A 21,294-nucleotide genomic window follows, 5' to 3' on the forward strand; every position below is an offset into this window, starting at 1 on the left:
CTGCTTCCCCAGGTGTGCAAAATGTTAATTTTCATACAGGTTTGTGTCCTATATTCCTGTATGTCCCCCACCCACACCTCCTATAGCCATATCCCTTTCACAATGAGAATCCCCTTCTAATATGGCACGTCAAGCCCCTTCTCATGTTTTCCTGCCGATCAGGTAAGAGACACTTGGCACTGTGTGCGCTCTGAACCTTAGGCCAAGCAAAACAAGCAACCATTAGCTGAAATACGTATCTCAGTAAGGGCAGTTCTTCAGGTGTCTTTCCTCCATCCAAGCCAGTGATTGTCACTAAACTTGCCGACCAGCCTTGCAGGAGCACAGGAGCCTTGCTCTCTTAACAAACCCGTCCCTCCCCAAAGAAGAAAATCCAGACCAGACCTTTTTTTTTTTTTTTTTTCATATAGTTTGGTTATTTTGAACGTCATAACTTTATTGAGACACCAGTAGTTACCACCTTCACTTTGTTAACCACAAATATATAGGACATTGTAAACACAGGTGCCGAGGTGGCGGGGTTCGCTGTAGTTGGATTTCGGAACGGACCGGGGCGAGGGACGGAGGGGGAGGAGGGGGTGAAGGGACACTCGGGCTTAGACAAGACCACTCAGGGGATCCTGTATGCGGCAGGCCATCCATGAGTCATCGTATATACGTATATATGTATAGCTTTATATTATACATCTTTTTAAATATATATATATAATATATATACTATACACAGGCAGTAATGTGGCAGGGGAAGGGGCAGGGCAGCCCAGGTGGTGTTCGCGATGCCACGCAGGCAGCAGGGAGTTGTCTGGATGGACGGTTTGGATTTGCTGTGTGAGGTGGCCTCACTGGGCTCCTTGCCTTGTACCCGCTCTCGGGATAGGAGCCGAGACTCCTGTGGGAACCACCCTGCAACGCTGCCTTCCCGGGTCCTCCCAAGTGCTTGTGAGGGTGCAGGGACACAAAGATGCCTCGTCCCCTGAGGGAACTGCCAGGAATAATGCGGAGGGGAAGCGCATGTGATGAGTTGATGGACAGTGTGGTGGGGACGTGCGTGAGCTGGGAATGAGGACACGTCAGGAGGCCGAAGCCACAGGCAGAACTGGGGCAAAGTTTCATCATCCCTTTGCCCTTCACAGCCTCTGCTTCCACAAAACAGTGCCTTACTTGCAAGCTTCGTAAGATAAGAAGACATCAAGGGGCCATTGCTCCCAACAGGGGACACGTAATCCTCTGTAATCCGGACAAATGGCAGAGGGAGAAGAAAGCCGCCTTATTGTTTTGCTTATACAGCTTTCCCTCTGATCTCCTAATCCCTAGAGTGGGGCTGATCTCACCCATGTTTAGGATCTAAAAGGGACACATCCCAGCCAGCTACTCGGGTCTTGCCTATGATCACCAGAAATCGGCAGCACCTTATCAGAAGCACCCAAGATAAGATAACCAACCCTTTGGGTAGGTCGGTATCTCTCATCAGCTGCAGAACCAGCCAAATGCCACTGGAAATGGCACTTTGAAGAGCTACATGCAAACAAGGAGAGTCCCATCCCCAGGTTTGTCACCACCAACCCTCCACTGCAAAGGCTGAAAGCACGTCAACCCAAGGGGATTATGTCTTCTCCCATAAACAAAACCAGGAAGTTACCCAGGTATCTCCTGTTACAGCATCCCCTGCCATACCAATGCCTTTTCTACGACACAAAGCAAGGAGGAAAGGGACAGAGAGAGGGACAGTCACCCAGGATGAAGCCACCTGGCTCATGTCTCACTGAAGCGCCAGCTCTGAGGGGGAGGCTCATTCCTACCTCAAGCCCACTGGAGCCCATCAGCTGGTTACATGAGGGAAGCAAGCCGAAGGGGATAAAGAAAAGCTTGCTTGTTAGTCAGCCCCAAATGGTGTTCAGCCATCTACGTAACGGAGAAGGGGCATGTAAAGTACTCCTATGCTACACCCCAAAACAGAGCCCCAGGTAGACATATAGCCCGTACCTCTCCTCAGGCACCTGGTCCCTCACTCCGTCACCGAGGAGAGGGGACAGGTGATGGGCTGTTCCTCCCAAAAAGTACAACACATTTCTGTGCTGAGGGCTGGTTATTTGCAGCTTCCTCCTCCTCTTGGTTCCCCCCACACATCCAAAACAAAAGCACGAAGGATGACACAGATGAGTCTGGGTGAGTACAACTGTTTTTTCTCCTCCTCCCTCATCATTTGTTCTTTCCTCTCCCCCAGCAGAAGAGGTGGATGGGAGGGAGCTCCCCCAACAGCCACAGTCATAACGAACCTCTCTCAATAAAGTAACCCCCTCCCAAGCCTAAATATTAGGCTGAGCCCACAGAAAAAGAAGCCCAAGGGGCTTCCCTCCAAAAAAATACCTCTCCTATTTACAGTATTGCTTTCACTCACAGTCACAGAGCAAGGGATGTGTGCCCAGTCCCTCCTGGTGTGTCCATGGGTCTAGCTGGTCCCCCTCTCCGATCCTCACCAGTGGTGAACCACCAGCAAGGGGGCGCAAGCCATGGGGAGGACAAGCCATGGGGACAACCACCAGCAGCAGAAGTCTGCTGGTAGGAGCAGGTAGAAACGGTGCCTATCTACAGCGGAGAACAACTGCCCCCTTCCCTGTTGTTTCGAACAGCTGGAGAGGAGGGGAAGGACTGGCAACTTCGGTGTCCTTCAGTGAGATGTTCATACAACCGCAGGCCAGACCCATATCCCATCCTCCCGACTCCTAAGGGTGCTATGGGGAATAGGCTGGATGCTCAGGGGGATCTCCTATGGATTTTGGATCTGCCCCTGATCTCAGCTACTGGGGCCAGTGTTGCGTGGAGCAGGGTGGCTGCCTGGGGGACGGAGCTCCTTGCTGCTGCAAGGCATACCCCGCTTCTTGTGCTCTGAGATGTCTGTGCTGGGGAGAATTGTCCAGGTGGCTATTGCTGAATTATTTCCCTTTAGGGACCGTCTTCACACATAGACCTTACTTCTCTGCTGGAATAACGAGTGTGCTTCCACAGCCACATCTCCTTGAAGCGAAATCGTGAGTGTGGAGTGATGGCCATGCGAGCTCTGTCTGAGTCACTACTGCCACCTAGGTGAGGCTTTGAAGACAGCCAGGATCTGAGGTGCTGCAGAAGACGCACTAAGGTATTGTAGTCTACGTAAAGTACACAGTAAGACCAGTTTTCGGAGAGCTCAGTCTGGCCTCAACCAGTTCTCTGCATGCCGAGACCTCCTCCCCACCTGAGTGGGAGGCAAAGCGCAGCCGCACGGAGCAGGACCCTTCCCCGCTTGGTTGCACCCCCGTGCAAGAGCCAGATGCACCCTGGCCATCCCAGCAGCGTTGTTTCTTTCCAGGGGGGGGTCCTGCTCCATTCCTGTGTGTTACAAAGAGGCCTTGAACTGTGGTAGCAGAGGAATGGAGGAGGCTTCAGCAGGACGTGAGGAGTGAAACTGGCTTTCTTCTCCTCCTCCTGCTCAGGGTAAAATGGCAAAGCTCTCCTCTCCCCCTCAAACCAGCCCAGCTGGGAACGGGGGCTCTCGGGACTCCCTAGAAGCCCACCTCCTCCATCTTTCTTCCCACAGGGACTGTGCCTGGGGGCTGGGGACTGGGCATGGCTCCCCTCCTGCCTCACCAAACACAAGCCTGAGAAGAGTGGCGAGCAAGACGTACAGGCGAGGGGAAGCACCTCCACCTCAATCCAAGGGGGCTGGCAAAGGAGTGACTCTCACAGCACTGCCCCTCTGCTCCGCCGAATCTCCTGCTGTGACCTACAGATGTACCTGTGGTTTTTGATTGTACCCGCAAATCTTCCTCCTTCCCTTCCCATTTTATCTCTTTGTGCTCCCCCCCCAATACCACTTCTCCCCAAACCCTCTAAAAATAAAGCACCCCTCCCTCATTAGCGTGTGGCAGAGTAAAGCCCCCGTCTTTGCATGGGGGACACCATTCTCGCTCCTCTCCAGCCCCTCCTCCACCCTCGCACTCCTGCATGCTGACTCCAGCACCGTCCCCCTCCCTGAGCCACCAGGCCCTCTGGCCTGATTCGGATGCTCCCACATCTACTCCAGCCTTTAGTGACACCATCTCTTCTAGGAAGATCCCTGGTTCCTCTCACTCCTTCCCTTCTTCCTTCAGCACCCTCTCCTCTGCCCTGCCCGTGCCATCGCCCCTCTCCAGCCCACCGGCCGCACTCTGCCCTCCACAGCAAGGCAGGAGGGAGAGGAGGAAAGGGGGGACCTTCCTGTCACAACATGGTGACAGATTTTGAAAGAATTTGGTTCCGGCGGGTAGTTTCGGGGGGAGGAGAAGGAGGAGGTGATTGGGAAACTCTTTTTTCTTTTTTTTTTTTTTCCTTTTTTAAAAACGATAAATAAAAACAGATGACCCAGAAGGCTGGAGCATAGCTGAGAGCCACCTCTTGTGCCTCTACGCACATGTCTGGTTTGTGCCTCGGCTTTCTGCCGGCAGTGGGAAAGGGGGCAGAAGGGAAAGGGGAAGGGAAAGGGGCATCGGTGGCTCAGTAGTTCTGCGTTTGGTACCCCTGTGTCTCGGTGTCAAAAGCATCTGCCGGAGGGGGCTGCTGGTACGTCCCCACCGCATCTGTAGCATCTTCCTCGTTCGTGTAGGGAGCATAAGGCATGCCGGAGTCCTGGCTTGGGTCCATGTAGTCCTGGGAGAAGAGGGCCGAATCGGCACCCAGCTGGAAACGCTGATACGCCAGGAATGCCTGGCCCACCTTTAAGGGAGGAGGTGGAGGGAAGAGATGGGAAGCGGAGAGGGGAGGAGAGAAAGAGAGGGGGAACACACCAAGAGAAACAAACAAAAGTGGGGTTAGTAGTGGTTATGGATTAGTGCATGAGGCCTGCTTTGCAAACCGCCGGTGAAACCCTTCCATGAGCACGGAGGTTCAGGATGCCCCACAGAAAGCAGGAGCCTGCCGGGAGAGGGCTGGACAGGGAAGGCTGCGAGCCCAGCTGGCTGCGTGCAGCTTGCCGGGGCTCCCGCTGTCTCTGGGGTGTGCTGGGCACCTCCTGCCCGGTGGTGGGGTTTCACTGATGTGGCACAGGTCGCAGAGGCTCAGTTGGGAAGTGGTTATCCCGTTCAGCCCCTCCTACCCCTGGGAAGGCAATCTGCCTCAGCAACACCGCAGAAGGTTCGTCTGCCGGGCAGGATGTATGCAGCTGTTCTGCTTGTGGAGGCCTGGAAGGAGAGTGGGATTTGATCTGGAGTAGCAAAGTAGTGGTAGCCCCTTGTAACCCCTTCAACAGCCAACATCCGTACGATGCAGCACAGACCTTGGGAAAGAGCAGCAGGAGGCAAGGCAGCTGCTTCCCAGACCAGGGAACGGTTAGCAAGTGCAGTGCTGCCTCCTGCCCCAGGCACTGCAGGCAGGATACCCTTTGGGGGACTGAGGGAGCCCCGGCACAGGGTTCAGCCTCACGGATCCCAGCAGGCATGGCCCGTTGTCCCAGAGCATCCCTGACACAGGGAAGCAGTCTAGCAGGTGACAGGGGGAGAGGTTTTTGGGGAATAACGGCTGGGAGGAAATGAAGGAGATAAAGTGGTGGGGGCAGAGGGCATCTCCTGGCTGAAGTATTAGGTCTGAGCAGTCATCAAAAGAAAGGCACAGCGGTGTTACGCAGCATTAGTTAGGGTATGGGTGAGGGAGAGAAGAGAGCAGAGGAGGATGAGGAGAAATATCCAGTTCCAACTCTCCAGAGGGAGATGCCCTGTTCAGTGGACAACCCCACTCCAGTTCAATGGCTCATGTCCCACCCCATGCCCTGCAATGACCAGACACCCTTGGTCAGGGCGTTGGAACCATCTCTGCTCAGTAACCTCCTTCAGCTGCATCCCTCCACCCCCTCCCCCAAATTTCCCCATCAGTGAGGGCACTAAGGCAGCAAGGATGGGGAGTTAGGGAATAGGGTGTTGTATTCTTCCTGAAAAGTAATGTCTCTGAGTCTCCGGAAAGCCAGAAATGTGAGGAAGCCCTGTGAGGAGAGAGAGGGGTGTGGGGAGGAGAATCAGTAAGGAAGAGCAAACCAGAGCATTTGATTGAAATAAAACCCCTGGGGAACCAGGGAAAGAGGATGTCTATTTAGCCACTCACAAGGCCATGCATGGGGGAGGACTGGAGGTCCAGGTGCAGGTGGTGGCACCTCAAAAAGGGTTCCGAGGGACCCCTTGCAAAAGCCTTGCTCCTTATCACGCTTTCTGCTGGAGCTTGCAAGGGGCTTTCGGCAGCACTTGAGTGCAGCTCATGGTGGGGACACACACGCTGCTGTCCCTTGCCCCTGCTTGGTGAGGGTACTGACCGCACAACCCTTAGCAGCCCCCCTTCTTCTCTGACAGCCTTGTCATCTTACGGCACCCTTCCTACCCAGCCCCTGCCCAATATTAAGATCTGTAGGGAGAGGAGAAGATAAAGCCACAAGGACTTATGCATGGACTTACTGGCCCCAAATGCTTTTCTGCTTGGCGCTATCCTGTCACTTCAGACAAAAACCACTCAGGCTTGGTGCTTTCAGAGGTGGGAGGAAATCATAGGGGATATTTATATTGCACACCACACAGTTTTTCCAGGAAACTAACAATAAAGAACTGCTAGGGAAAGGGCAGTCTTGAAAGGCAGCACCATCACCTTCCTAAGAGGTGACCCAGTGGGGCGGTGCTGCAGCCATGGGTGCAGAGGGAGAGCCCAGAGGGATGCCGATCATCGCAGCATCTTATGGCTACTGATGACATTTCACGTGATGGGAGCAAAGCAGGGAGGGAGATGGCTGCAGCCCCCACCCTGGAGCTCCCTTCTCTGCTTAGTATTTGTGAGGTGAAAATGTTGTTAAAGTCCTCTGACGCACAGGGAAAACGATGCCTGGGGAGCTGGTTTGTCCAAGGTCATATCAGAGGTTTGTCAAGGACACTCCTTAGTGGGATATGGGACCCTCCTTCCCATTGTGCTTATTAATGCTCTATCACCTTCTTCCAGGTAAGTTTCTGAGTCCTTGTTTCCTACATTTACCTCCTAACCACCTCCCCTCCTGATTTTCCTTCTCAGAAGCCGTGTGAACTGAGATCTCAGAGGAGATCACTCTCAGCCAGTCACCTTCCATTCCCCACAAGCTAATACGGTGCAGAAGACACTTGATCCAACATCATGGCTGCTGTACTCACCCAGGTGAAGATGGAGAAGAACGAGAACGTGATAGCTGCTCGGGCTGCATCTCCTCCCTCGTTCAGTGGGTTGTCCTCTTCTTTTGAAGCTTGCCACTGGTTGGTCAGAAAGCAGAAGCCAACGAACCAGAGGAATGCCCAAAAGGCTGGGATGGACCACCACCAGCATACCAAAGCAGGAGGGGAGAGACATCAAGAAGACACATGTGAACAGAACATAAAATCATCACGTTTCTTTAGAAACTTCAACCCTATGAGACCCACCAGTGTGTTGCAGTCTGGGCCAAACTGACTGTGCAGCCCGTCTAAGCCCAAGCGAGCTAGCAAGCTCACCAATGGCTAAATTGTCAAGGTGACGATAAGTGTCTGCAGAAAGTACCTCAGGAGGGTTTGTTTGCTTGTGTTTGGATTGATCACAGGACTTGCATTTGTCCTTGGGAGGGAGCCTGAAGGGCTTCCAGTACAGGAGCGATCACCTGGGCTCTCTGAAACAGCCACTGCTTTGCAACCCTGGTCTGCAAGGACAAGCAAAAGGCGATTCCTTCCAAGGGAGCTGCAGAAGAGTAGGAAGCAGCCGTCCTGCAGTGGCACAGAGACCAGCTTTTGCTCTGGACAGCACAGGCTAAGGATCCTGCACCCAATCCTGCCCTCACTCCACTTGTGGCCCCTTTGACAAACTTTGTGGGGGAACCCCGACGTGGAGAAGTTTGCCTGTATGGCTGGAGTAAGCCAGAAGAGCGACTCAGGATCACGGCACAAGAGCAAAGCACCTCCTCGTGATGCTGCTGACTGGCGTTAAGCATGCACACGCACCATCACTCCGTCTGTCACTTCGACACACTACCAGGGGTGGAGAGATCTGACTGTAAGGTAGAACAAGCCTCAGGGCTGGGTGAGGTCCTGCACAGCTATTCACATGGGGAAGGCCAAGTGACCTAGGAGGACTGGTTTAGTCAGCCTGCATGAAACCCTCAACCCTTTTTTTTAATGTTAAAATATACAGGGTTCAATCACCTGAAGCTGTTAAAGAAGAAAGTACCATCTCCAGAGGCATCAACACTTGGCCTTAGCAAGCACAAGCATGCAGGGAGGCAAGACCTGCTGATCCTAAAGGCTCCCTGAGCTACGCCTATGGAGAAGAGTAGAGAGGCATCAGCCAGATTGGCTAAGAAGAAGAGAAAGGGAAAGAAAAAGAGAGAGAGAGAAGGCTTAAGAGAGTAAGGAACCCAAAGACCTCCTGCTAGCAGAGACCTGGCCTGCAAGGCGGCAGAAGCTCCCTCCCTCTCCCTTGCCGGCGGAGGAGAGGGGCGCTGTGGCCAACTGGCCAGGAAGCTCACCCGAGACTCCGATGTCCGAGAGTACTGCCTTCTTGCGGTCCTTGACGCTGCTGATCTGCGGGAAGTAGGCATCCAGAGCCAGGTAAAGAAGGCAGCTGAGGAAGGCGAGGACACCCACGGTAATGCCGTAGTTGCAGGCATTGCGATTGCGGTTGAAAATGCAGTGCTCTTCTGTCTCGTCCAGACGGTTCACGTACCCTTCATTGACAATGGAGCCGAACACCACGATGGAGAACACCTGGCGGGGAGGGAAGCAGGAGACACATCAGGGCAAGCCCCATCTCTCTGGACGAGCACAAAGGAGCAGAGCTCGGCAGGGGACAGACACCCTTTGCAGGCACCTCTCTGAACTGCTGAGCTCCCATCCCATTGCCTTGCCTGAGCTGTAGCCACAGGGAATTTACTGAGGAGATGGTCTCATTTTATTTCTGAGGATTAACTTAAAATAGGACACTTTGAGCCTTTTTATCCATCTGATCTAAAAGTGATGTAAAGCGGTCGCAGTTTGGAGTAAGGGTGACTTCCCACAGACACACAGGGAGGTGACATGGAGTGTCAATTGGGATGTGGTTTTGGTGCATGTGCCTCTGTAAAAGGGCCCCAAGTAGTGGAAATCCTCTTAGTCTGCTCTTATTCTACCACCCACTCCTTTCTCTTCTAGGAATTCATTGTTTCTACCACGCATTTGTTCACTAATTTTATCTATCCAGCTACTACACTCTTCCCCATCCACCCTCCCACAATCCACAGCCCTGCCTGCTCCGCAGCTCCATTCTGCCGGGCTCCCACTCCCCCCATCTCCCCACACGTCACACACCTCTCTCCACCAGTTTTCCATCAGCCCAGCCCATGTCACCACCTGTCCTGCCCACTCACCCATAAGCCAACATCCTCCGGCCTTCCCCATGGATTTCATGGGTCAAACACTCCCCCATCCAGGTCCACCTGTCAGGACCACCATGAGTCCTTCCTACCCGTCACCGCCACTGCATGTTATTTTAAATCAGGTAGAATTAAGGAAGAGTCCAGGTAGAAATGTCATAATCCGCCGTTGCCAGTCTAATCTTCACTCACAAGCTTAGCCTGCGTCGCCTGCCAGAAGGCTGTCCCTCTCTGACGCAGCAGGTTCACCAAAGTAGAGAGCTATTTACAGCAGCCCCTGTCCCGCATCTCAACTAAATAGCTTCCCCTCACAGCCACAGGAGAAACAGGGGAAGATTAAGGCCACAGACACAGATTTTTCTTTGCAGGACACTTTGGGACCCTCAGTAGGAACAGCTCATCTGCAGGCTGCCTGCGAAGGCCTCAGGCAGACGGGAAACAGAACTTCAGGCATGGGGTGAACATTCATACAACGTGCACCAGGACATCACCAGAGCACTCTTGCTAGACTGGGAATTGTCTGTGCAACAGGAGCCTGGCACCCTTGGAGCCACCACCCAGTCCCCAAGGAGAAGCAGCACACAAGAAGATAAGGTGGCCAAATCTTCTGCAGGGAGCGGAGGTAGCTTTAAGGGTTTGGTAGGTCAGAAGGACCCCAGTACCGCTTAACTCAACCAAGCACCAGAAAAGGACAGGGCAGACAACCCAGAAAGCAGAGAAGCAGCTTTGTGAGTGCAGGGAAAATTAACTGTTGATTAATACCAAGCCAATAAACCATCTGTCATCGGTGGGGTTGGATGCCTGAGATCCACAGCACAGACCTGTTTCACTTGTGGCATCAAGAACCAGAGGAAAAACCTTACTCACAATCCCCAACAGCCCTTGGGCAGAAACTCAACACTGACCATATTTCAGCTGCCAAACTCTAACAAGTATCCACCAACGTCAATATTATTTTTTCACCCCAAAGCTCATAATTGGGTCACACTTGGATCGCTGAGATTGGGCGTATTTTTGACACACTGGAGCAAACTGAAAAAGGTGGAAGCTGGTGCTCCTAAGCATGGGGACTGTATGGGTTCTCTGAAAGTTCACAAGAGCTTTTTAAGCTTAGAAGTAAAACGACTGATTTCTCCTCCTCTTTCTTCTTGAAAATAGAGATTGATCATACTTTGCAGAAATTGACCAGGAAAATTAAATAGAAATCTCTTTTGCCTGAAGCAAAAGTCTGGTCTTCAAAATTTCAGCCTGAACAGTTTGGAAAGCAGCAAAATTGCACACAATTACAGCCAGGCTCTTTCAGTGGGAAGTCTCGCACACCTTCTCAACAGGCTGGGCTGACAGATCTGCCTGGGACCACTGGCAGTTAACACCGCGTTCCTCTAACCTGAGGGGGAGCTGACAGACTCCTGAAGCGACATCCCAATGTGAGGCTGTGACCAGCGCTGATGCTGCCACCTGAAGTACCAACCTCCATATACTGGGATTACAAAGTGGGTGCCCTGTTTTCCACAGCACTAGACAGAAAGTGTATCTTCTCTTTGGAATATGAGAAACAGCCTCAAAAGTGGTGCAATCTGTTGTTCAGTTTTGGTTTAGGGCTCAAAACTGGTAAAATGTTAATTCCCTGAGTCAGGTCAACCCTTGCAATGAGCTGTACTGCACGTCTCTGCTTATTCATTTGGGTGAAATGAACCTGCAATGGCCTCTTCCCAGAGACACCTCAGTTCACTCTGCTCTATCCTGATACACATCTTCCCTCTGCTCTTATCTTTGGGTTTGCTGCTGGCCTGTAAGGGCTCTCACCTGCAAGTGAAGAAGCAGAATCGTTCCTTTTTGCATTTGCCCCTTTATACCTATCCGTGTTGGCCCTCTGTGAAGACACAGCTTAGAGTCATGAGATCAGAAGAACATCTCCCTCTCCCTAAAATTTCAAGCAGAGTGGCATTCCTAACTTAATTTCTCCATCTTCAGTCAGCCAAGATGCCACAACTTATCTCGTATGAAGAGAAACCTGTTTTACAGCCTGGAGATGCCCTGGGTATGATCTACTGGCAAGCATCTGATCTTAGGAGTTTTCTGGGGACATTCCACTCAGGGTATTCTCATTTGTGAGCAGAACAAGTCACTGCGGATGCTTATCTTCTGTGTCTTGAAACAGCCACCCCAAAGTAGTCTTTGTCCTTAGGAAAGCCTTCTACGGACCAAAGGACAGTAGCTTAAGGGATGTCTCCTTCTATCCATGTTTTCCTCACTACTGGTATCAGCTCTGGTCCGTGCTCCGCTCACTGGTCCTGCGAAGAGGACAAGGTCAGTGGCAGTGGAAAGGGTTTGCTCCCTTTGCCAGCCTACCACTGCCCTCACAGCGCAGCAAAATGCCGTAAGGATCTGCTCTGCACAGAAGCCTTGAGCTGGACTGGATAACAGAGACTGGGCAAGAACGGGCAGGCTCAAACCAGAGGTTTCAGACCAACAGGCAGAGCTGGAGCGGGAAAAGACGCAAATTGCTGCTGCTGCCAACAGATAGTGTCACCCATTTTATCCTCGTGATGTCTGTACCCAGAGGCTGTTGCAATGGTTGCACAGACAATTTTCTAGAAAAAAAATTATGAAAAGCCAGATCTCACAGCCCTCAGAAGAAACTGTGGCACTCTTAATCCACAGCAGTCACTTCTTCTGGGTAAGGAGGTGGGTGGGTGGAAGCTCACTGACACAGCAAGTCATCTTAGAAAGAGCAAGTATTTTTTATTTCCTTGATTTCACAATCCTTGCAAAGATGATCCAGGCAGCAGGTGCAGTACGCATGCTGCCTGGATTATAAACAAAGCACCAAGTCTGCACAGACGAAGCATTTACGTTCCCATTCCCATCACATCTGCAGCACTTCTGAAGAAATGCCAGCAACCAGCAGCACCGGCACAAGCCTCCTGCCCCTCGGCGTTACCGCTGCTTGTTCCTTCTACCCGTTTGGCATAGCGAAACCTCGCTGCACAAGGCCTCGCCTACAGCCACTACTAAAATGGTCCAACATACGCATCCAGCTGTGAAGAGAAGGGGAGGAGAAGGTGGAGGGTTCTGGAGGAGATGGAGATGCAGGGAAGTGACTTGTCCGAAGGCAGACAGGAGCAGGGCACAAAGCCCCGCATTCCGACACTCCCAAACGCAGCCCACCCTTCCGCTCCGCAAAGGGGGATCATTGGCCGCTCTCCTACTCTTGGCGACGAAAACCAGCCAGCCATCCCTAGCTTTGTGCAGCTCGGTGGCCTCTTGTCTTCAGTGAGGCTGCTTAAGTTACTTGAAGTAACTAGGTTTTTAGGTTGAGAGGGTTTCCTTAAGCCTCCAAGAGCAACGCTAATTGGGCAGGTGTGCGGCCTGTCTGGAGGTGCGCATTTAATAAGCAGTAATATATTCAGCTACACTTGACAAAAGGGACAGAAAACAGCACCTGGAGAAGATCTGACCAACTCAGCGTTGCTGCTGGGACCTGGCTTTTCTTGACTTCACCGCTCCTTAAACATCACATCCACACAGGTCATTGCAATGATTTTCCTAGACTGCTGTTTTCATCAAAGAGCTCCAAGACATCAAGCAAAGCCCAGAACCAGCTGCAGTGCTGACAGACAGAGCAACTTGCCAAAAGACGCAGCAAAATGAACATAATGCTAAGCATTACAGGGCAGAGATGGGGAGAGACTGAAAATTTCCCTGTCCCAGTTTCTCAAGGGGCTCACACTGGCCATCGCAGGGGACAGCAAGAAAAGTGGAGAACAGGCAAAAGGCTGCATCCCACCATAAAAGACCTTTTTTTTTTCCTTTTACTGAACTGGGTGATCTGGTTTTGCCAGAGGCAAAGGCGAGAGATGAGTCTTCAAAGGAGAGGCTCTCCGGTTCCTCCCCACCTCCCTGCTGCAGGCTCAGCCCTGCAGAAAGCCGGGTGAAACCTCCTGAGCATCATGTGAGCCTTTCCACCAGGCTGCCCGTCCCCAGCCATGCATCAGATGCTCCTGAGCATCATGTGATGGAGGCACAGCACAGCCAGCCTCCGGCGGTGCACTAGGATTTTCCTGCACCTCATCCCAGGAGTTGGTCACACTGCCTCCTGACTTCATTCCCGAGATCCCCACGATGATTGTGGCAGGGATGAGGCTGAAAACGGTTTTGGTTGAGCCACTTGCTCGGGTTCGCTGCAGTGCCCTCCCATCATGGGCTCTGTCGCATTGCACGTTGCCTCTCCCTCTCTCAAACCCCGTTTTTATTTTACTCTCGAGAGGAGATAGTTTGGTGGCATAATATTCCTTCTGGGACTTCAAATCAAATCCACCTCGGGCAGAATAAAGCAATAACCTCTTCTGTGTCTGATCTGGTAGTGACAAGGAATAAATCTGTTTAAAAAGCAAGCAAGAGCAGGGGAGAGTGCAAGCGATAAACTGGCAGAGATGATCTGGCTTTCATTTTCATTCAGCCACTCGCAAATGGAGTCTCTGGAAGGCTTTGGAGAGCCCTGCACAGACATGGGTTATTATTATTATTATCATCATCATTAAATCTACTTGTATGTAGTTCATTTTGAAGAAAACATATGCAGCTTTTAATACGCATGGGACTGGCAGCTTGGAAACAGGCGGCCTCTATTTATTCCCTCCCGCCGGCACCACACGGGCAGCCAAGGACTCCTGCCCACGGTCTGGATGGCGTCTGAGCCCTGTGCGGGTGCTGGAGGGGGCCAGCCTCCCCATACCCATTTGTACCCGATTCCCCCAAGCATGGGATGGGGGAAGAGCAGGAGTACCCCAGCACCTCCCTCCCAGCTCACCCTCCCTGGCCAGCAGCCACGTCGCACCAGTGGCACCAGCTCCCCAGCTGGGGCTGAGCTGTAGCAGGTGATGGAGGGGAGAAAGGCTCCGCATCCCTAATTCCTGCCACGGGATCTCCGACAGGCTTTCCTGGCCAGCCAGCCTTTTTTCCACGCATGACTTGGCAGCCGACAGACTGGCCATTAACCCTTCTGCCTCCGCCAGACGCGTGCCCGGGTCGATCTTCCTCCTCACAGCAGCCCAAGCTCCGGGCGATGCTGGGGCTCCCTGGGAGCCGGGAAGCCTCGGATGACAGCCAGGCCCAGGCTGAGCAGCCGTGCGTGCCATCCTGGGGAGGGAGGAAGAACTTTGCTGTGGAAAATGTCCAGTGGTATAACAGGGAGCTGTGTTCCAGAGAGCGACTTCAGGAAGCTCCATCCAGTCCCGCAGGTCTCAACGCTCTTCTCATGGTCAAACAGCATCTCTGTTCCACTGCTATAAGTAACAACTCCCCATGGCCAAACCTCCACTGTGGTATCCAGGACCTTCTGTGCTTTCTAGGTGGTCCCTACATCACCTAGTCGCTGCTCAGTGAAGTGACTGCCATCATTTTCCATGAGGAAGAGTTCAGTATTCCTTCTAGCAACACATCTCTCCCTCCTTGGCTTGGCTGTGCCAACCTAGGGTGGAGGACCGTATCCACTGCCACCTGCACCTGCTCCTCTCACAGCCACACCTGTCCTCTCTGCTGCCGTGTCTGGCCACAAACGTTTGCCTTTGCCATGTCTCATCGCCATGCAGCTTCTCTGCTCTTCACATGTGTGCCTCTCAAGTTTTGAAACAGCAGATTGCATGCGATTATCTTATTCTTTTACATCTATTTCTGACGGCCTTTGGTCCCTATGTGCTATTTCTCAGATTTTTATCTGCAAATGCCATTAACAAGATATTTGTTCCCGCTCCAAGATCTTTCCTGGAAATACTATACTGGTGACAACCTGTTGTACCCAACCCCGAATCACCCCACAGCTGTGCACACCTGTTGCTCATCTTCTGACGTGGCCTCTCACCCAAGCCCAGTGACAGCGATCCCCAAAAACCCTTTTGAAGCTGACCCAGGGAAGGGGATCCCATGAAGAACCATACCTAGGGCTTGACTGAAAGCACGTGCTTTGACCTGCTACGTTTCTTTCACCATGTGCCAACGTATCTTGCAAGCACACAGTCCACGAGTGTGGTGGCTGAGGCAAATATCACGCGGAGGAGCAGAGAGCATGAGCATGTGTCCATGAACACAGGGAACATCTCAGCTAAATTTAGCTGGAAGAGAACGAGGGTGGACATTGCAGCTAGTTTCAGACTAACGTGGCCCCTGGGCTCTAAGGTGGTTTAATTGCCACCGCAAGCCCCAACCAGGTGTTCTTTCCATATGGCGATGGGCAATGTGGGGGGAAGAGGCAAAGCGTGTTGTAAGCCGGGTGTCACTGTGGCGAGCCAGGACGCACCGGCAAGGCAGGAGACAAGGCTCCCTGCCACGCCGGGGCTTGTCCCCGTCCCCCAGCTCGCAGGCACCAGCTCGTCATGACGAGGCCAGGGACGCAGTTCCCGTCCTTCACCTGCCTTGCCTGCTCAGGCAGAGCTGCCAGGCACGTGTAGTGCCTGCAGAGACAGGGGACAGTGCTTCCCGTCCCGGCTCGAAACAACTGCATGCTCCCACCAGCCAGGGGACACGGCAACAGCAGTGGGTGATGGAGGAGGAGATGGAGGGCAGGCAGTGCCTCTCCTCACTGAACCTCCCTCTGGAGGGGTAATGCCCTTGGCGTCAGAGAGAGATTTGGCGTCTCAATCTGTGTGGCTGATTGGTTTTAATAGGCTGCTTTGCCTGCACGGCAGCTGTTGGAAATACTCTCACTCAAGCCACCTAGCTGGGCCTGCTTCCAAAAAGGGAGTTAATTTTGCCTTGTTAGGCTTTTACATCAAGCAGTGCTTCAGTTTCTTGAGCAAGCAGGTTTCCAAGCAGTCAGGAGCACCTGGAACAACCTGTTTCAATTAGCATTTTACTTATTTATGGAGCCAGCGCTGCATCCAACGCCTGCGGGTCGCAAAGGAGCCTCCCAGCTCTCCCGCACCGGCTGCGGAGAGCACTGCGGGTCAGGGCACGACGGCATTATGCAGGGATGTGCCCACGCTTGCCAGCTTTATTTCAGGAATGATCCTGGAGCCACGTACCGTAGCACAGTACCAGCTCGGTGTGGGTCACATAGCTCCATTAGCTCCAGCTGTAGCACCACTAGCTCCAGCTGTTGGGTCATCTAAGTGGCTGAAAGCAGATTTAGATGGCAGGGTGGTAGAAAACCATGGTGGTGGACCCATGTCCCATGGTGGACCCATGTCCCGTCTATTGTAGGCACCAGCTGTGCGATGCAGCTCAGCTCAGAGCACGCCTCCGTGTTGCAGCCGGTGGCAAGCGAAGCAGCACGACGTGGAGCAATGCCTTGAAAAACCACGACTTGAAGTAAAACCCAGCCACCCATCACAACAGGGCAAGTTGCTTGTCTTCTCTTCACCACCACTGGGAATAGAGAGAGGGTTGTTCTGCCCTTCCCCACAGAGAGAGGGGGAAGCCTCCGGGATCTCCCAGCAGCACATTGCTTTTGTTGTGCAAGCCTCAGTCCAGCCAGACTGGACAAGTCCCCTCACTGCAAGATCCAGACGTCCTTGGAAGCATTCTCAGCAGAGGTGCTCAGGAGGCACTGTTCTGTAGGGCTGCCTCCCTGCGCTACAAGGTGTAGCTTCACCCAGGCAAGTGTATCTGCAGCAGAGAAATGTCTCACGCTGAGGTTGAACATCCAAACCTGACACAGGTGCTCTGCAGGACCACCACCAGCAACCTTTCTGTAGGGAGATGCATACTTATTCTGCTGTGCCTGACTTCCTAAGCACCCAAGAAATCTGAGCTGCCTCACAACGCTGCCATGGTGGACTGATGCTCCAGAATTGCAAACCTCTTTCCATAGTTTAGCATCCTTCTTGTCAAACCTATCCCATCTCCTCCTCAGCAAGGAGCAGCATAAATAACCTTCAGTCACCCCATCTGCTCCTGATCCTGCAGCTCTCCCTGGAGATTTGCCACCATCTCAATTGGGCTGCAAACTCCATGGGCAGGAGCCAGTTTTGCTGCCCATTGGTAGAAAGCCATACACACCTCCGTGCCATCATAAAGTCTTGCTAAAAAGGCCGCGTGACCTGAGCACAAGGTCACTGCCTGGGGAAGCAATCACGAGAACTTCTGCTCTCGGTGAAAGCTCATCACATGAAATGGGCCAAAAGGAGTCTCCAGCTTGCCCCCGGGAGACGATGGACCACCCACACCACAAGCAAGATAAAAGCAAATGAGATCTCAGGAGATGGCAGGCGAGGTGCTTCCGGTGCGTGCACACTGAGTGCAAGGAAGGACTCTCACAGAGACCACCAAGAGGGAGAGCCCTTCACCACCAGAAGAGTTTGGCTCGTAGAGCCCGGCGACAGAAAGGCTAAGTGCGGATGTGATCGCGGTCTATAAATATACCCAGAGGAAAACACCAGGGAGGGAAAAGCACCATTTAAACTGACGGGCACAAGAGCGTAAAAGCAAATGGATAAAAACCCAGCCGCTAACACAGTGTGGAAGGCCCTGACTGTTGGAGCTGCTGAATCCTCTCCCAGAGGGAGTAAGAAGGGCAAAAAACCCATGAACTAGTCTTTTTTCAGCAAAGTTCAACCAGGTTATGGAAGGAACCATAAAGGGTCTGAGGCTTGTGACAGCCTGAGATAGGACTTCAATGCCCATGAGGACCCCTCTTGGTCTCAAGTTTAAAAAAAAAAAAAAAGACCAAAACCACAACTGAGGTGAGCTTGTGGCTCCCTGGCTTTGTGGAGGGAGAGAGGCTTGGAAGGACAGACACGACCAAGCTGGTGAAAAAGCAGAAGGAACTCATATTTTGGGAGTGAAGAGGTGCACGCATAGCCTTGCACCATGACGGCCAGGCCAGCCTTCCTTGCTGGACCGCTGACCTGGAGCACCTCCAGCTCCTGCAAAAAGACTTTAATTTCCACAGCCAAGTGAACTGCTCGGGGTAAATCCCGTCCTGTCCTCTGTCAAGGTCAGACAGGCAGCGGGGAAACAACCCTGGGTCCCAAGGAGATGCGGTCCCCAGGAAGTGCTCCTTGCCTGGGGAGACCTTGTTGGGCACGGAGCTGATCTTGGAGAGCAAGCCAACAACGTCTGAGATACTCTGAAGCAGAGTAGGTGCCTAATTAAAAAATAAACATATTTCCTGTTCTCTCTCCTTCACCTGGCGCCTCTGGGAAGCCAAAATCCCGCAGTGTTTGGATGAAGGGGAAGAAAAACGCCACTAGGTCGAAAGAGAGACAGAGAGAAAGACGAAATTCTGCCAGAGATTAGCAACGGGAGAGCCTTTGTAGGTCACATCACATCCATCATCCCCAGGCACGCAGGCTGGCTCTGGTCCACCTGCCCACAGCGGGGGGCACACGTACCCCCTTGCCCGGTGCCCAGCGGCAGCCCCAGTACAGCCAGCCTGCTCCCGGCATGATGTGCCGTAGGTGTAAACAAGCCCGGGCAGACGGACAGAGTGCCTGCATTAATCACGTCCTCAGCTGTCTCGGGGCTCTCCAGCCACCCTCCGAGTCACGTCACCCAGGGGGGACATCACCCACCCACCCAGCTGGGAGGACAAGGGCTGCCTCCCCATCCCCAGCAGCAAGCTGGGCCACCTTCCCCTTTCCTCCTCAATTCCCTTGCCTGGCACCGCTTTTATTTTATTTTCCCAGAGCCAGCCTGACCCCTCTCCTCCTTGCTCTGGTGCGCATGTGTCTCCTTCGCTCCCTCTCCCTGCCCTCCCTTCTCCGCTCCCGGCCGAGACCTCAATCTCTCCTCGCCAGCTCGGTGCGGCAGCTCTCGCTCCCTTAATCCCAATGACCTTCTTGCTCATACGCCTCGGCCCCACGGGCAACCATGGGATCGGCGTCACGGGATGAGGGAGAGACCTTCCCCCTGGCACCCCGCGCCCTCCCCACCGCCTCCCTTAGACCCCCTTTTCCCCCTGCCCCCTTCCCCAGAAATTATGGAGGGGAAAGCTTTACAGGGATAGGAGGTTGAGGGGATGAGAGGATGAGGATAAAATGCAGAGCGACATCCAGCCCCCAGAGCCCCCCCAACTTGCCCCGGTATGGCCACAGCCCAGCACTCCCAAGCCCCGACCTGCTGGGAGCCACGCCAGGGCTGCAGCGTTACCCCCAGCTCCCCCACACCCCCCCATCACCACACATCCCGCTGCCTCCCTGCACCTACCATAAACCCACCGGCATGGGAGGGTGGAAGGAGACACCCCCTTCATGCCGAAAGCAGCCGAGATGCAGACGGGGTCGCACCCCAACCCGGCTCACCCTTTCCCTCCCCGGGGAAGAAACCCCAAATCAGGGTGCTCTCACCACATATGGCCCTATATCTATATGTCCCTATATCCATAGACACGGATAGATAGATATATATGTGTACATATGGCTGTACCTCTGTGTGTGCACACATATGGGGGGGGATATATACGGAGATAAATACCTATGGAGATAGATAAACCCAGAGGCAGATCCATACATCCGAACACACGCGCACATGTAGACGGAGACAGCGCCATAAATGCTTATGGAGGGGTATACGTATATATCTGCGCGTGTACAGATCCAGAGGTCTGGAGACATACCAAGGGGCATATGCATATCTCTACGTGTGGGTACGTATGCGTGCTCAAGCACATATAAATAACAGTAGATATAGAATACACAATAGCATAGAACTATAATAATATATAATAGTACATAATGGTATATAACATGTAAAGCAATGATTTTATATGTTTATATATATTTATATACACGCAGGTATGCGGAGAGGTCGGGGTAGGGGCCGGTGGGGGCCGCCCGCCCCGGAGCCCCGCGCCCCCCCCGCAGCCCGGCACGACCCCCCACCCCCCCCCCCCCAGCCCCGGTGCGGGGCCTTACCCAGGAGAGGAGCCGCAGCAGGGTGTGGGGCTGCCGGATGAAGGCGTGCGGGTCGAAGGCGCCGCCGGCTTTCCCCGCTCCGAAGGCGCCCCCGTCCATGGCGGCGCGGGGGTGGGCGGGAGGCGGGCGGGGGGCTCGGCGGGCGGTGCCGGGCTGCGCCGAGCCGAGCCGTGCCGAGGAGCCCAGCCGTGCCTGGCAGCCCGGCGGCGGCGGCGGCGGCGACGAGCCGCGCGCTCCCGTCCACGGGGACGCGCCGCGGCGGGAGCGCGCACCCACCCCCTTCACCCCCGCCGCCGCTTTTGCCGCCGCCCACGCCGCATCACGGGGGCGGGGAGGAAGGAGTGGGGTGTCCGTGGGGCAGGAGTGTGAGGAGGGGGCTGTTTGGGGGGGCGAGGGCACGGCGGGCACTGCGTGAGCATGTGGGGTATGCGGGGGGGGGGGTGTCAAGGTGTGAACACCTCCCCGGTACAAGGGCACCCCACAAAGGGAGAGGGAGCAGGGATTGCCCTGCTTTGTTTTGGTAGGGCCTAACAGAAGTGCGGGGCCAGCCCCCCACCCGCTCAGACCCGCAGTCTCCCTCACCCCTGCGCCACCCAGCCCGGCACCGGTATTTTGCCCCTTGCAGCCCCCACAGAGAGGCAAGGCTGCTCCCCTTGTGTGGAACCCAGGTGTCCAAGGGGAGCAGCCGGTGGTGCTCTCCTTTCCAACAGCCCTCGCCCTACAGACACCGCGTCCCAGCGAAGGGGCTGTGGGAAAAAGGCTCTTTGCCAATATGGGGAGTCCAGATTTTGGGGAGATCCCCTGACTCTGGGAGGCAGACACCTCGCATGCCTGAGGCTGTAGCCTCGGAGTCACCTGGGCTTACCCGATGTCCACAGCACCACCACGGCCACTAGCACCAGGGAGGGATGCTTGGGGGGAAGCCATCCAGCCTTAGAGGTGGCTCAAGCTCCTTGGCCTTTTTGTAGAATCACAGAATGGTTTGGGTTGGAAGGGACCTTAAAGAAGTGTCAACCCCCCCTGCCCTGGGCAGGGACACCTTCCACTAGACCAGGT

General features: G+C 53.9%; 1 protein-coding gene across 2 annotated transcripts; it reads right to left on the bottom strand.

Annotated features, from left to right (window-relative positions):
- Nucleotides 1-407: 407 nt before the first annotated feature.
- On the bottom strand, nt 408-20,470 carry SYNGR1 (synaptogyrin 1). 2 transcript variants are annotated; one of them, XM_086752691.1, is made up of 4 exons: nt 20,239-20,457; nt 8,504-8,741; nt 7,167-7,312; nt 408-4,728 (listed from the first exon to the last, which is right to left on the bottom strand). In XM_086752691.1, the coding sequence occupies exons 1-4, from the start codon at nt 20,335-20,337 to the stop codon at nt 4,510-4,512; spliced, it is 702 nt and encodes a 233-aa protein (XP_086608817.1). In that variant the 5' UTR covers nt 20,338-20,457; the 3' UTR covers nt 408-4,509. The 2 variants fall into 2 exon arrangements, with proteins under 2 accessions (XP_086608817.1, XP_086608828.1); XM_086752702.1 differs by having other exon boundaries at nt 4,589-5,986; nt 20,239-20,470.
- Nucleotides 20,471-21,294: the final 824 nt, after the last annotated feature.

This window comes from Chlamydotis macqueenii, chromosome 1 (assembly GCF_036417535.1).
Source record: "Chlamydotis macqueenii isolate bChlMac1 chromosome 1, bChlMac1.mat, whole genome shotgun sequence".
NCBI classification, from domain to species: Eukaryota; Metazoa; Chordata; class Aves; order Otidiformes; family Otididae; genus Chlamydotis; species Chlamydotis macqueenii.

Excerpts from the sequence above, each read along its gene's own strand:
- SYNGR1 (XM_086752691.1), bottom strand. The coding sequence starts at position 20,337 with ATGGACGGGGGCGCCTTCGGAGCGGGGAAAGCCGGCGGCGCCTTCGAC. Across the intron at positions 8,742-20,238 it reads TGCTGCGGCTCCTCTCCTGG|GTGTTCTCCATCGTGGTGTT; the intron begins GTAAGGCCCCGC and ends CCTCCCCGCCAG. Across the intron at positions 4,729-7,166 it reads TCTTCTCCATCTTCACCTGG|GTGGGCCAGGCATTCCTGGC; the intron begins GTGAGTACAGCA and ends CCTCCCTTAAAG.